Source organism: Montipora foliosa, chromosome 1 (assembly GCF_036669935.1).
Source record: "Montipora foliosa isolate CH-2021 chromosome 1, ASM3666993v2, whole genome shotgun sequence".
NCBI lineage: Eukaryota > Metazoa > Cnidaria > Anthozoa > Scleractinia > Acroporidae > Montipora > Montipora foliosa.
In genome coordinates, this window is record NC_090869.1 from 54,682,872 (window position 1) to 54,696,132 (window position 13,261).

At 40.2% G+C, this 13,261-nt stretch overlaps 1 protein-coding gene across 1 annotated transcript in view; it reads left to right on the plus strand.

The window, feature by feature from the left end:
- Positions 1–13,261, plus strand: part of LOC138001473 (uncharacterized) — a 52,548-nt gene that overhangs the window by 22,905 nt on the left and 16,382 nt on the right. Inside the window, exons 17-24 of the mRNA XM_068848094.1 lie at positions 1,213–1,355; positions 5,988–6,091; positions 6,366–6,509; positions 8,016–8,056; positions 8,447–8,567; positions 11,427–11,543; positions 12,288–12,424; positions 12,683–12,875. Of these exons, the coding sequence (XP_068704195.1) occupies positions 1,213–1,355; positions 5,988–6,091; positions 6,366–6,509; positions 8,016–8,056; positions 8,447–8,567; positions 11,427–11,543; positions 12,288–12,424; positions 12,683–12,875 (1,000 nt within the window). The remainder of the gene's footprint in view (positions 1–1,212; positions 1,356–5,987; positions 6,092–6,365; positions 6,510–8,015; positions 8,057–8,446; positions 8,568–11,426; positions 11,544–12,287; positions 12,425–12,682; positions 12,876–13,261) is intronic.

A 13,261-nucleotide genomic window follows, 5' to 3' on the forward strand; every position in this document is an offset into this window, starting at 1 on the left:
TTTTTTTGTTACAGTATATGAAACGGAAGTTTGAGGCCCATTGAAGACGGGATTGATTTTTAGGGCCGTGAAAACTTGATAAAGGGCGCTTTTTAGTGACTACAGAGGATGGCTCTGTTGTCGCGTTTTTGTGATCATAAAACACATTTATAGAATCATCCGGTTGCAATTTGCTATTTATTTTAAAGATATTTTACGTTCCGTTTGTTTTACTGCAAAAAGACGTTTGTGCCGATAACAACTGTGAAAAAAGTTGCGTTTCTTTGTTTAAGGACGGTGCCTACTATTGTTATCGCGCATACGTTCTGCGCATCTCGAGATACTCTGGTTTCCTATGGGAGGTGCTTATTAATACAGGGATATTTTTGCGTGGTTTAAAACTATACGGAGAGAGTAGAAGTTAGAAAGTGCTCTTGGTATCCAAAAAGAAAATTGGGGGTAACCACGCATTTTTCAGAGATAATTAAGTTTCAATTTGGAGAACGCCATATATTACTTTGTATTTTAAAGCTTTTTACAAATATTGTTGACTAATTATCTTCGAGAAACGCGTGGTTAGCCCCTATTTCCTTTTTGGATTTCAATAACACTTGTTAAGATCTGCTTTTCCTGCATATTCAGTAAACAGCGCAAAAAATACCTTTAAATTAGTAGGCACCGTCCTTAAGCAAAGAAGTGTCCACTTTTTCAAAAATCAAACTTATTATCTCCGAAAAATGCATGGTTACCCCCTATTTTCATTTTACAATCCAATAACCCAAACTAAGATTTACTTTTCTGCGTAGTCATACTCCGGGGAAAAATTTCTTCTTATTAGGTGGCACCGTCCTTAAAGAACGAAAATTTTCGAAAATCGCGCGCTCAGAACTGACAACTCGTACTCCAATCTGAAGGTCGCTATTTACCAAAAAAACAACAACATCAAGACATTTAGGCTATCGACGTCAGCGTTTACAACTAGGTTACCCACAATTCGCGGAACTATTCTAGGTGGGTAACATAGTAACACTGCAAAGCTCAAGAATACAAAATAGAAAAATAAAACAAGGAAACTCAAGTAAAAATAATACTGTAGTAGCAAAGTGCATGCTATGACTGATACTCACGAGTACGGATAATCCTGATGCTAGCATAACAGTTTTATACGCGTTCTTTTTTTCTATGTCATTCAGCGTTTTCTTGTCTTTTCTTTTTTTCTTTATTTACTTACAGACAGCTCAAGTTTGCCATCTATATGACAACATTTACTCATGGAATTGCCTGTGGTTGGTTTCTGATAGCATGCAGTGGAGTCAAAAAAGGCAGACACTTGTGCGCAGACACTTCTTGGGCCGAGTTAGACGGTCGAGACTTGGGTAAGTGAAACCGTGGCCCTCTTACGTGATTATTCACATACAATGATACATCAAATGATAATTACATTTTCTCCCCTTTATCACTAAAAATAGGGACGAAAAAATTAAGAAAAAATTACGTCCGATCTTTTTTTTTTTTCGCAAGTGGTTGTTGACGTTCATAAGCGAGTTTTTGGCCTTTTTCTCGAAACAGCATTGCATATTATTTGGGCAATCAATGAAAGAAGCTGCGATTTCTTAATTATTAAGCACGGGTGCACATAGTAATATGTATTATCTCGACAGCAAAAGTCTCACATCTAGCTTGTTAGTTGTCAAGTTGTAGCTAATTAGACAATAAAAGAAGACTTACCTGTAAGGTGAAGTTTGATTATAATTCTACGAGGTATTGGTCTGGAGCTAATCAAACTTCACGTTACAGGTAAGTCTCGTTTAATTTTGTAATTGTACTTCGTCATTGGTCTAAGTCGTCAGTAAGTCACGTGAGACTTTAAAGCAATGTGTCCATGAACAGATACATCACCAAAATTTTTGTACTATTTTTTAATTGTTGGGAACTTTCAAGTGAAGCAACAAGTGTCTCTGCAAAATTCTCAACTACTTGAACTAGTTTGTCATAAAACTTTCGGAACGTACTACTCTCTCTTGACCAGCTAGCCAGCTGCATCTATGACAGTGTTTATAAACACATTCTGTGACTGTGCAGCCGAAGCGTGTGTACAGTGTCTTTCTTTCAGGATAAGATCAAAGGGAAGTCAATGAGCATATTCACTAAGTACTACCACCAAGTCTGAGTTGGCCAGTTTGGAACCACTAAGGGCCTTTCTCATCAGAAATCTTTTGTAGTACCCGCCGTATTATACTAAAAGGGGGGAAGGCATAAAATAAGTAACCTTCCCATGGGATATGGAAGCATTAACAGCGAATGCGTCCGGATCCGGGTTGTATGCAACATAAGGTTTAGGTGACAATTGAATCTTGAGGCAAAGAGGTCTATGTCAGGGACAACGCTTAACTTTTCCAAGGCACCTGTGAGGAGAGGCTTACGCAAAGTCCACTCTGTTTCTCGTCTAGAAACCCCTGATTCTCTATCTGCTTTGGTGTTATCCTTCCCGGCCGGAATATGAACAACGGTAAGCCAAATATTTTGGTCAATACAGCACAGCTAGATTTGTTGTGCAAGTCGACTATTTGATCTGGAGTGGCAGGTGTCCATCTGGTTTATTATTGCTACAGCAGTGATGTTGTCGACCATAACCAGATACTGTAGTGGTGAAACACCTCAAGGCAAGAGCAACTGCAAGCATTGCTAAGTAATTAATGTCGTGTTGAGCTTCTTCTGGGGTTCAGTTGCCACTAGAAGTGATGTTATCAATAGAACATCCCCATCCGATGAATGAAGCTTCTGTTGTCATGGTAACCTGTGACTCTGTAACCTGTTGTCATGGGAATTGTCATGATAACCTGGGGATCACCATGGCTAAAAGATTGTATGATTTGGGCACTGCAGTAATCCACCATTTAAGGTCTTCAAGGGCTTCCTGGGATAAGTCCTGGAATAAGAGCATGTTGTCAAAAGCCCCCTTGTGTAAGTGGAGAGCTTGTGTTTTACCCATTTCAAGAAACTTATGGTGTTGTGGGCCATAAATCACCCCGTGTAAAGTTGAGGTCATGAGTCTCAGTACGCGAGCCACATCCCTGATAGACCCCCCTCCCCCCCCCCCCCCTTCCCTCCCCCTTTGTAAGCCTTTAAGCAAACACCTACAATATTCAGGTGGCGAAAAACGCCACAATCGGGTGAGTACCCTCTGTTTGACACAGTAACCCCCCCCCCCCTCCCCTTCCTTCCTCACTTCTCACTTTGAAAAATCCTGGCTACGCCCCTGCCTCTTCAATGTAAGAGCTCCGTCTTCAGTTAATGAAATCTGCATCATTTTGGAGTTCAGAACAAACCCCATGAAAACTATTTCCTAAGTCTGAAAAGGAACTGACTTCTCAGGATGGATAAAAAACCCAACATTGTCAAGCAAAGTGACAGTAGCAATAGATTGAAATCATCAGCTGTTACCAAAAAAAATTATCTATATAGGGAACTGATATATGACCTTGCTTTCTCAAATGTGAAAAGACTGGCTTTAGAAATTTTGTGAATTTTTCTAGGGCAAATGGCTAGCCCATTAGGGAAACAAACGAATTGCATAAAGACCCTTTCCATTTAAATTTAAGAAATTTTTTATATTCCTTGGATATGGTAACAGAATAGTAGGCATCTTTTTTAGTAAATTGATGCCATGTAGCATCCAGGTTTCATCAGCCTTACAGCAGACCAAATGTTGGCCATTTTGAAATAATGCTGAATGATATTGGCATTGAAAGACTTCCGATTTAAAATCATCCTAAATGTGCCATCCTTTAGGTTTCGTGATTACAGGATAGATAAATTATGTTGCCTCATGTTCATATATTTGAATGACTCCCTTTTTCTGGAGCTGAAAAATTTGCAGGTCGACATATGTTGCTTGTATGTCAGATAGTTTGGTTTGCATCAAGGGTTTTACCTGCATTGGCAGTGTATCAAATGCAATGGTTTGGCCATTGAATGTGGTCAAATTTTCAGGATCAGAAGTCAATTCTCGCCATATGTGAGAATAATTAGCGAAACTGCCGGCCTTAAACGTTCCAGTTTTATTGCACAAGTAAGCCAATAGAAATGGCAAGACAGTCTCAAAATCGCTTACCTGCATGGTGTATGTCGCCGGTCATTTTCGGACCGTTGTGGGATCGGTCCGTTTCTTCCAGTGGTACACTTTCTTCCAGTGGTACTGGTACGGAGCCGACTTGTTAAATAAGTGGTTTCCCTGTGTGCGTTTTGGCTAAAAAAGGCCTCTAAGACTGGGTAGTTGTGTTCACCTTATTAAAGGAGCGATTGCGGTTGTTTGTCGAGGTACTTGCTGTGCTGCTCAGAATCATATTAGACGCTCTGATGTGGTTGAGTTGAGTCTGTAACTCATCGCCAATTGCCCAAACAACCAGGTAGGTTTAGGTTCGTGAGATTGGTTGGGGTTCGCCCTTGTCACACGGCCGCCATATTGTCCCGAGAGACCAAAAAAGCATTGTTTTACCACGCCAAGCCTCGCAGTGGAAACCATGGGGGTGAGGCTTGGCGTGGTAAAACAAAGCTTTTTTGGTCTCCCGGGATAATATGGCCGCCGTGTGACAAGGGCGGCGAAAAATTCAAAACTGAAATGCCCATATCAAGGTTGTTGCCCCGAGCACGAGCTTTCAACATGTCTGTCGTATGTGCGGTGATATTACCGACTCTTGTGACTGTAGCTTACAACTTTGATAAGCAAAGATCTTTGCTCCTTGTATCATCTAGCTTGTTTAGCCACCTCAGGTTGACAATTTTAGCAAGTTTCTTCGGTACTTTTTTCAGAGTCTGTGATCTTTGATCAATGATCCTTTTCCGGATCATCTCAAAGAAATGCCAATACTGAGTTGTTGCTCGCCTCTTTTTTGAAAGCGAGTCCACTTGTAAAACATTGAAATGGTAATGGTTGAGCATTTTTATCCAAATCAAACTCTTTTCATTTGAATAGTTTCGCGGGATGATTTGTTTTGAAGCGGAGCAAAACAACAAGTCGGAAATGGGCTTTTGCAACGCACATGGTAATTAGCTATGAAGTCAGATCCGAGACTATATTCTAGATGCTCCTCGGAAATAGCTATTGCTGGTCTTCCTCCGCTTCCTGTATAAGACATTGGTACTATATCACCATCCTCTGATTTGGATGTCGATTCACTAACTACTTTACGATCTCTGACAAGAAGAGAAATGACGTCCTCTTAGATAAAAAACAGAGTGCTTACTCTTGTTAACGGATTTAAAAGCCGGTCGATGTGTGTACATAGATAATCAACGCCCTCCTCGTCTGCCAAAATCTCTTCGCTTAACCGTGAGATTACATGTTCCGCACCATCACGAAGAGAAGCTTCAAGACCATCCAAAAATCTATCTACAGGCGTATCCGCCATTTTGCAGCTAGTCCAAGGCCTCTACCGGTCTCGTCCCGTAGGGATTTAGATCGATTGATCCGCGACGAGTCGATCTCAGAGGTCGACGAGACGAACTCAGCACTTGAAGAGTCGAAGCCGGAGTGATGTATCATGAAGTGGTCTCTGGAGAGTCGACGAGACGAAAGGGACCAAATCACGACTACACGAACCGGGAAATCTGATCTCGCAGACTTTCTTGTAGATAAATCCAATAACGATGTGAACGCTCAAAGGTCAACGCTCAAACCGAATGCTCAGGTTCCCGCGCTCTTTCTCTCGTGACTTACTAGCGACTTAGACCAATGAGGAAGTAGAATTATGTCTTGCTTGTAACAACGGTCTCGTTTTAACAAAGTTGCACGAATGAAGTGTGTCGATCTAAGGGATACTTATGATTAAGCAGAATGGATAGTCCATATTTTGGACGCCATAGGGCAAGGTTCTTACTTCTAAACCATCCCTTAAGTTTTCCCGCTCATCTTCGATCAGCTCAAATACGTCCGCTGAGCCTAACATGAAGGCTCATCTGTGTACTTTTATATCGACAAAACATGCAGTTTGCGTTTCCGTCAATAGGGAATGAAGAAGTCCCCTATCAGTATCTAACTTGCCTATACTGGGCAGCAGCAACCTCAGCCTCGGTTGGATATGGAGACATTCATGCTCATGACATACCAGAGGTATTTGTGTGCTTTACTTTACAAAACGATATAAAAGGATACGACTGACTGACTGACTGACTGACTGACTGACTGACTTGTTATCCACCGCCTGAACCAATACTCCTTAATAACACAAGCTAAAGGTCAGATTGACTGAATTTGTTGGCTAAAAAACTGCTTAATCACTCGTTTAATTGTGGATCTTGGTGTCTCACAAACTGCGTCATTGGTCGTTATTAATTTGATTGATTGATTGATTGATTGATTGATTGATTGATTGATTGATTGGCAGATGGGCTATGCCCTCTTTTGCATGGTCTTCGGAATTGTTTTCTATGGCTTCATCATCGCCAGAGTTGCTGCCGGATTGGCTAACGCTGACGCACAGCGGGCTCGTTATCAAGAGAGACTAGATGCAATCAAGAACTTTCTTAAGGTAATCAATTAGCCGTTAGTATTGAGTTTTTGCAGCGAGTATTCAGTTCTGAGCCTCCGCTTGTCCCTTAGTAGTACCACCACCAGCATGCAAGAGTACCAGCATGCATGGACTGCTTAGAAGCGGCTGCAATTTGCGCCTATATATGCTTCCAGTCCGCTGGGGGTAAATTGATCATTGTAAAGCGCCCTTGAGACGTTAGTGATAGGGGCGCTATATAAATGCACCACTTTTTTTACTTTTAGGGAAAAGTTCTACTCGTAGTTGATTCGTACTCGTATCTTAAGAGTTTCCTAGTTATGGTTGTAATTCGTAACTCTTCCACCGGCGACATATCGAAAGATTTTGCTTTTTTTTTTTTTTATCATTCAATAGTATTTTTGGGCTTACTTTATGCTTAAATTAGTATCGCTACTCTGATATTCCTTTACGTGGCTCTATAAGAAATCTTGAACAAAGAGTGACGCGAAACTTAACTGCTTTCATTCATTTGGTCAGCTATTTAGTACTTGAAAAAAATGGCAGTTCTTGTGACCTGTTGGTCATCCTTCTCACGGGTTCATTAAACCATTTTAATGGTGTATTTAAAAATAAGGAGCTTACGAATCGACGACGTTTGCACGAAGGCGCCATTAGATTACGTGACATGCCTACTGCTCATGCCTATTTGGGCACTTGCCGGAATCGCACCAAAGTCGACGACGTTGGTGAGGGCGATTTGCCAGCGTCTTAAAAATAGCAGGACGCTAGGTTATTTGTCAAACTTTCTCTCGATGGGCAGGTGTTTTTTCCACATTAATCAAGTATCGCATTTAGAGGCATGTTCTTTACACATGGTTTTTTTGTCTGTGTGTGTGTGTGTGTATTTAGAAGTCATGATCTTTTGCTATGCTATGACGAAAAGTCCAACTAAGAATAAAAGCGCAAGTGAAACTCAAAGCTAAATCTCCATATCGACAAGGATAGGCATAGCGCTTGAGGTAGATGCATGCATCAAAGTTAGAACTAAACCACTGTATAAAGGGGTTATCTCGTCAGCTAGCTGAAATTGTTCAGCATTTTTATAAATGTCTTCCCTGTAGAAATGGGAAACGAAACTCACACTTGCATTCGTTCTTTATTTTCTTATAAAATCGAACCTTTCAAAGCTCCAGTATGGACACTCCAGGGTTTTTAAAATTGTAAAGATCGTATAAAAGTACAAAATCTTGTTCGCTCGACAAGTGTATGCTATACAAGCTTTCGTTTCTCTGAAGTTAGGCAAAACGTGCCTTGTGAAATGATAAAAACAAACTTCATAAACGACGAGAAAATTTACCGGACGTGCATAAACGTCGTCGTCTTTATCGTGAATCGTAAATTCAAATTCTACAGAACGGTGACGCGGGACTATGACGTTACCCAACGGCGCCGTCTTACCAACATCGACGATTCGTACGCTCCCTAATATCAATAGTTGCATTTTGATGTCATAATATTTTTTAAACCATCTTTTAATTCTATTAGGAACAAGACATATCAGACAACCTTACATCGCGCATAGTAAGGTATGAATTGAATGTTTATGAAGACCCAAATACAGTGATGTGCTCAAGAAAGAGAGAAACGGATAATTCGCTCTTTAACACACTGTATAAGTTTCTGAATTTATAGAACATTGGGTAAATTCCGTACTAAGGTTGTTTGGCCCAGGCGTGCGCTGCCCCTACGATTAACAGCAATCGGAAGGTCTGATCAGTACCTCTACAAGAATGTCCCATTCATCATTGATAAAAAGAAACTGTCTGCATTGATTAGCGTAGCCGAAGATTCTATATCTCCTCGTCCCTTTTCATATTTTGGAATTAACTATCAAACGCGGTTTTGTCCTTGACAACGTATCTTGCTTTAAGAGCGTTTCATCAAGGTGTAAACAACTATTTTTCAATCTTTCTTAGCTACTATGAATATCTATGGCACAGGAACAAGGGTGTGGATGCGAGTTCACTGTTTGAAGGATTACCGCTGTCATTGCAAGGCGATATAACACTTAGTTTGTACAAAGACTTGATTGAAACGGTATGACGGCTTTCTGCTAAGCATTTTTAACAACAGTAAGAAAGTACAAATGATAATGATGCAAAAGTGGACTCCCTTTCCGGACTCTTTCACCTAGTACTCTCTACTAACCAAGTGGTTAGCTCAGTTTGTTGAGCATCGAATTATCGCGAGCCCGAATCGCGGCCGGATCTTGCAAGGGGTGAGACTTCCAAGTTTACTCACACGGGGACTGTAATCCATAGGCCCCGTCTGAAGACCCTTGTTCACATACTGCATGGGACGTTAAAGCCACGTCACACATCATTCGCAAAGAGTACGACACGGAGTTGCCGGTGCACAATATGAAGCAGGCTTGCCTAGACAGTCAAAAAGGTTTATGGGCGTGAAGCCTATTTGAGCAAAAACAGCCATGATAAGATGGCTTACTACAGTTTTCCGAGGAAAAATATCAAGATTTTAAAATCTGTGAAATTAAAGCAACAGGATGTCTCTTCTGAAGTGTTAGTCACTTCAATGGATGTAAAATGTAATCTTACCTTACAAATAAATGCAAATGAGGGGAAAATGCTAAATATTGTGACCGAGTTCCTGGAAGAGACTGGAGACTAGACATTTCAAAGGCCTTTTTCTGAAGAACTAGCCCTACGACCTCACGTTAAAATTTCAGGATTTCCTTAGAAATAAATAGTTAAATTTGTTTGACAGGTTTTTCGCAAAACATCGATTTTCGTCTATTTTGATAATAAGTGAAAAACTATCTGATAGATCTTTTCAAACAAAATGTTGACGGTTTCGTCTTCATCTTGTTTACGAATTTCCAACATTTTAACCCTAATCGTACGGCTAGGTTTTGAGAAAAAGCCCTTTGACATGTCAAAATAATAATGCAAGGCTGTTTGTACGGCTGTGAGGATATATATATATACATTTTTTTTCTTTGATTTACCAATATTTCGTCAGGCACAGCCTGACTTCTTCAGGGAATTAAATGATTTGCAGTTACAAATTTTTGAAATTCAAACATAAGCCATAAGAAAACTAATTATAGACAGTATAAGATTACAGATAAATGTATATATATAGAAATATGTATAGGGTTACAGATAAATATTATTTACAATTTTTCTCTTTTGTTTATACCTTTGGGTTCAAGTGTTTGGTCCCTGTCGATTAGAATGGAGCTCGGTCACTATATTAAGCATTTTCCCCTGATTTGCATTTATCTGTTAGGTAAAATTACATTTTACATCAATTACAGTAAATAACACCTCAGAAGAGACATCCTGTTTAATTTAATTTATCAGATTCCAAAATCGTGATCTTTTTCTTCGGAAAACAGTACTAAGCCACCATAAGTGTCGACCGACCCTATTATTGTAATCTATTTATGTAAATGAGCTTACTAGTACGTTAACATCTAGTTATTTTAGGACGCTAATACCCTTTTATATAGTTAATTCGCTTAATGTATTTTTTTTTTTGTAAAGGCTAGAATAAAGTTATTGTTGTTGTTGGGAACACCAGTTCTACACACTCTTGATCTGGAAGCAAAACTGTTGCCATGGCAACTGCACCATGAGTGTCATTTTATGCACTGACTGATTTACATTGCCGGTGTCAAGTTTGATGAAAACCGCTTTTTTTGATATTAATTTCTGAGGATGTTCTATATTTTGTGACTTGTTTTCCTTTGGAACCACTGATGACGTCATCCGTTTTTACACAAAAACTTTAATATCTCAGAAACGATAGGAGATATATATATAATAAAAAACAATACGCCATTTTTGTGATTTTGTTTAAACGGCCTGTCTTTTTTCTGGCTTCTTCGCCACTGCAAATGTTGCTTCCTTAACTGCGCTGACCTTTCGCTGCAAAATACCGTTTCATTATATTTTGCTGTTCTTATATTTGTTCCTCGCTCCGGGATCACGCATGGACCTCCTAACGGCATTCACAGACACTGTAGATATGCATTCGGCCATACTTCGTCGAGCATCCTGCTGCGCCCTTCAGGAGGGTGTTTAATGCATACAATAAACTACAAACCTTGGATTAAAGATCATTGGGTATAGAACGGCTGCTGCTAGATTTTTTTGCAGGAAAAAACGTGGTGGCATTATGTTCCGTGCATTATCCGTGATTTTGCATTAAGCACGAGCAATCCCTCGTGCGGCTACTTGGTTCCGAACCAATCAGGACGTCACTGATTGGCCGTAATTTCGCGGTACAAGCTCCAATCACTCGAAAGTGGTTTTCGAGGAAGTCCCGCATCCGATCGATTTGGAATTTAGAAATGTTGGTTTTTGAGAAGAGGGGAAAACCGGAGAACTCGGAGAAAAACGTCTCGGAGCAGAGTAGAGAGCCAACAACAAACTTAGCCCAAATAAGGCCACGAGTACGTAAGGAATCCAACCTGGGGCCCGTTTCTCGAAAGTCCCGAAAACTTTCCGGGCCCGAAAAGCCATTTGTGAAATTGCCAACCGCTTGTTTTGGAAAGCCGATCTTTTAACATGTTTTCAAGGCAACAAAAAGAAAATTAACTGTGAAGTTTGAGGTATTAAATTCTGTCCGTTCTTGAGATACAAAGGGAATTGTGACACCCGAAAACGACCCGTAAAATTTCGGGACTTTTGAGAAACGGTCCCCTGGGCTACACTGGTGGGAGGCGAATGCTATCACCATTACGCCATACCAGACTTTAACTGCTCTAAAGCCATCCCTCTCACCTGTATTATAAATTTGGATAATACCGCAAACTGATTGGCCAAGGACAGATGACAGATATCGACACTTCTGAGTTACGGATTTCTAGTAAATTCAATTACATAACATGCCTTTTTCGCTTATTTGTTTCATTTGTTTTCATTCCATCAGGTGCCGTTATTTCAAGGTACGGAGATAGGTTTCTTGAAAATGCTGTCCATGAAGATTAAGCCAGTATATTTTCTCTCCAAAGAGTATGTGGTTCGAAAAGGAGATATGGGACAAGAGGTGAAAGATACATTGTACTTTAAATTTGTACTTGACTTGTAAATTAAATGTGCTCGCTTTCTTGCTGCGCGAATTGCGAAAGGTGTCGATAATAGACAACCCGACATTTGATTCCAACAACAGATTTAAAAATAAACTATATGGTGACGAGTGAATTAGGTGGGAGGGGACCCTCGGATTGACTTGCCATGTTTCACTCCAAGTACCCAGTAAAATTGTGCATGCGTGCCACAAGTCCCACTAACCTTAGTCGACTCTTCTCGTTCAAAGACTATTTAATAATTATTCCATGAGCGCGCGTTGGTTATGAGATGATAGATAGCCAACGAGGCGCGTAGCGCCGAGTTGGCTATAATCATCTCATATCCAACAAGCGTGAGTGGAATAATTGTTTTATTAAAAACGCCCCCAAAATATAGAAAACTAGACTACAATAAAAATAAAAAGGCCCAAAAAATCACGCAAATGCTTGTCGTGTTTGTAGATTATGGTATAATGGCTCATAGCCCATGATGACTTAGCCAATCAAAAGTCTCGAATTTCATTATCCAATGATCCAGTTTTTAATAATTCCTAGTATTGGCTTCGTACTTATTGCACAATACCGTTATCTTTGTCTTTTGGTATAGCCCTCCAAAGGTCTTTCCGTTGCGGATCCCTTTTCTATTTTACATCTGTCAGTTACCGCGACTCCATGCTCTTGTTTCATATGTTCATTCTCATATGCCCTTTTCTACCGTCTAGATGTATTTTGTCCACCGAGGTCTAGTAGAAGTGGTTTCTGAGCACGCTGAGCCTATCGTATTTGATGTCATGGGAGAAGGAAGATTCTTTGGTGAGATCAGTGTGGTGTTCAGCTGTCCTCGAACAGCCTCTGTCAGGTGCGCATTGTTAATTACAGAGATTCGTTACATCAACCACTTATTTAAATAGTAAAAAAAAATCCTTTAACTGACTTACTTTTTGGTTAAAAAAGTCATGCATTGAAGATGCCTACCTCGATTCGAGATAATGAGCTCAATATAAGGCTCTATTAGCCTGCAACAACGTTTTTTCTACCAAGACAGAAGCTTTCAAGTTTTTGAGCCGGCTTTAGAAAATAGTCGGGTTTTTTAATTTTTTGATTTTGTTTGCTTTAGAGCGCAAACAAACTCCGACTTGTTTGTCTTGACCAAAAACGATTTGGACGAGGTCTTGACCCACTATCCACAAATTAGCAAGAAAATCCGGGAGACTGCGGAGGAACGACAGAGAATGGTGGCAGAACGAGCTAAGGCTTTCGCGAAGAAAAAAGAAGAAGACCAAAAACGTGAAGAGGAAAACAAACTCAAGGTTTGAATTCAGTGTTAGTCAAAAAGGGCTCTTTTTCATTGATATGGAGCTGAAATTATTATGTTAGGGCCTCCACAGACTAGGGATTTAGTTGTCGACAACTATTTGTGATCGACATCTAAAAGTTATCGACAACTGAAAAACGTAGTCTGGGGCGCAAGTTGTCGACAACTAAACCCCAAATTATTAGTTGTCGACAACTAAGCAGTTTCCCTTTTCGAAAAGGGAAACTGCTTTGTGGTCGACAACTAATAGTTGTCGACGGCCTCATTTTTTGGCATTTTCCCAGTGTGTGAAAACTTTTGTTTTAGTTGTCGACTACTTTAGATCTCTGCGCTATTGTGTCAGCGGCTTTCCCCGCCGCCGGAGGATTGCAAAAGTAAAAT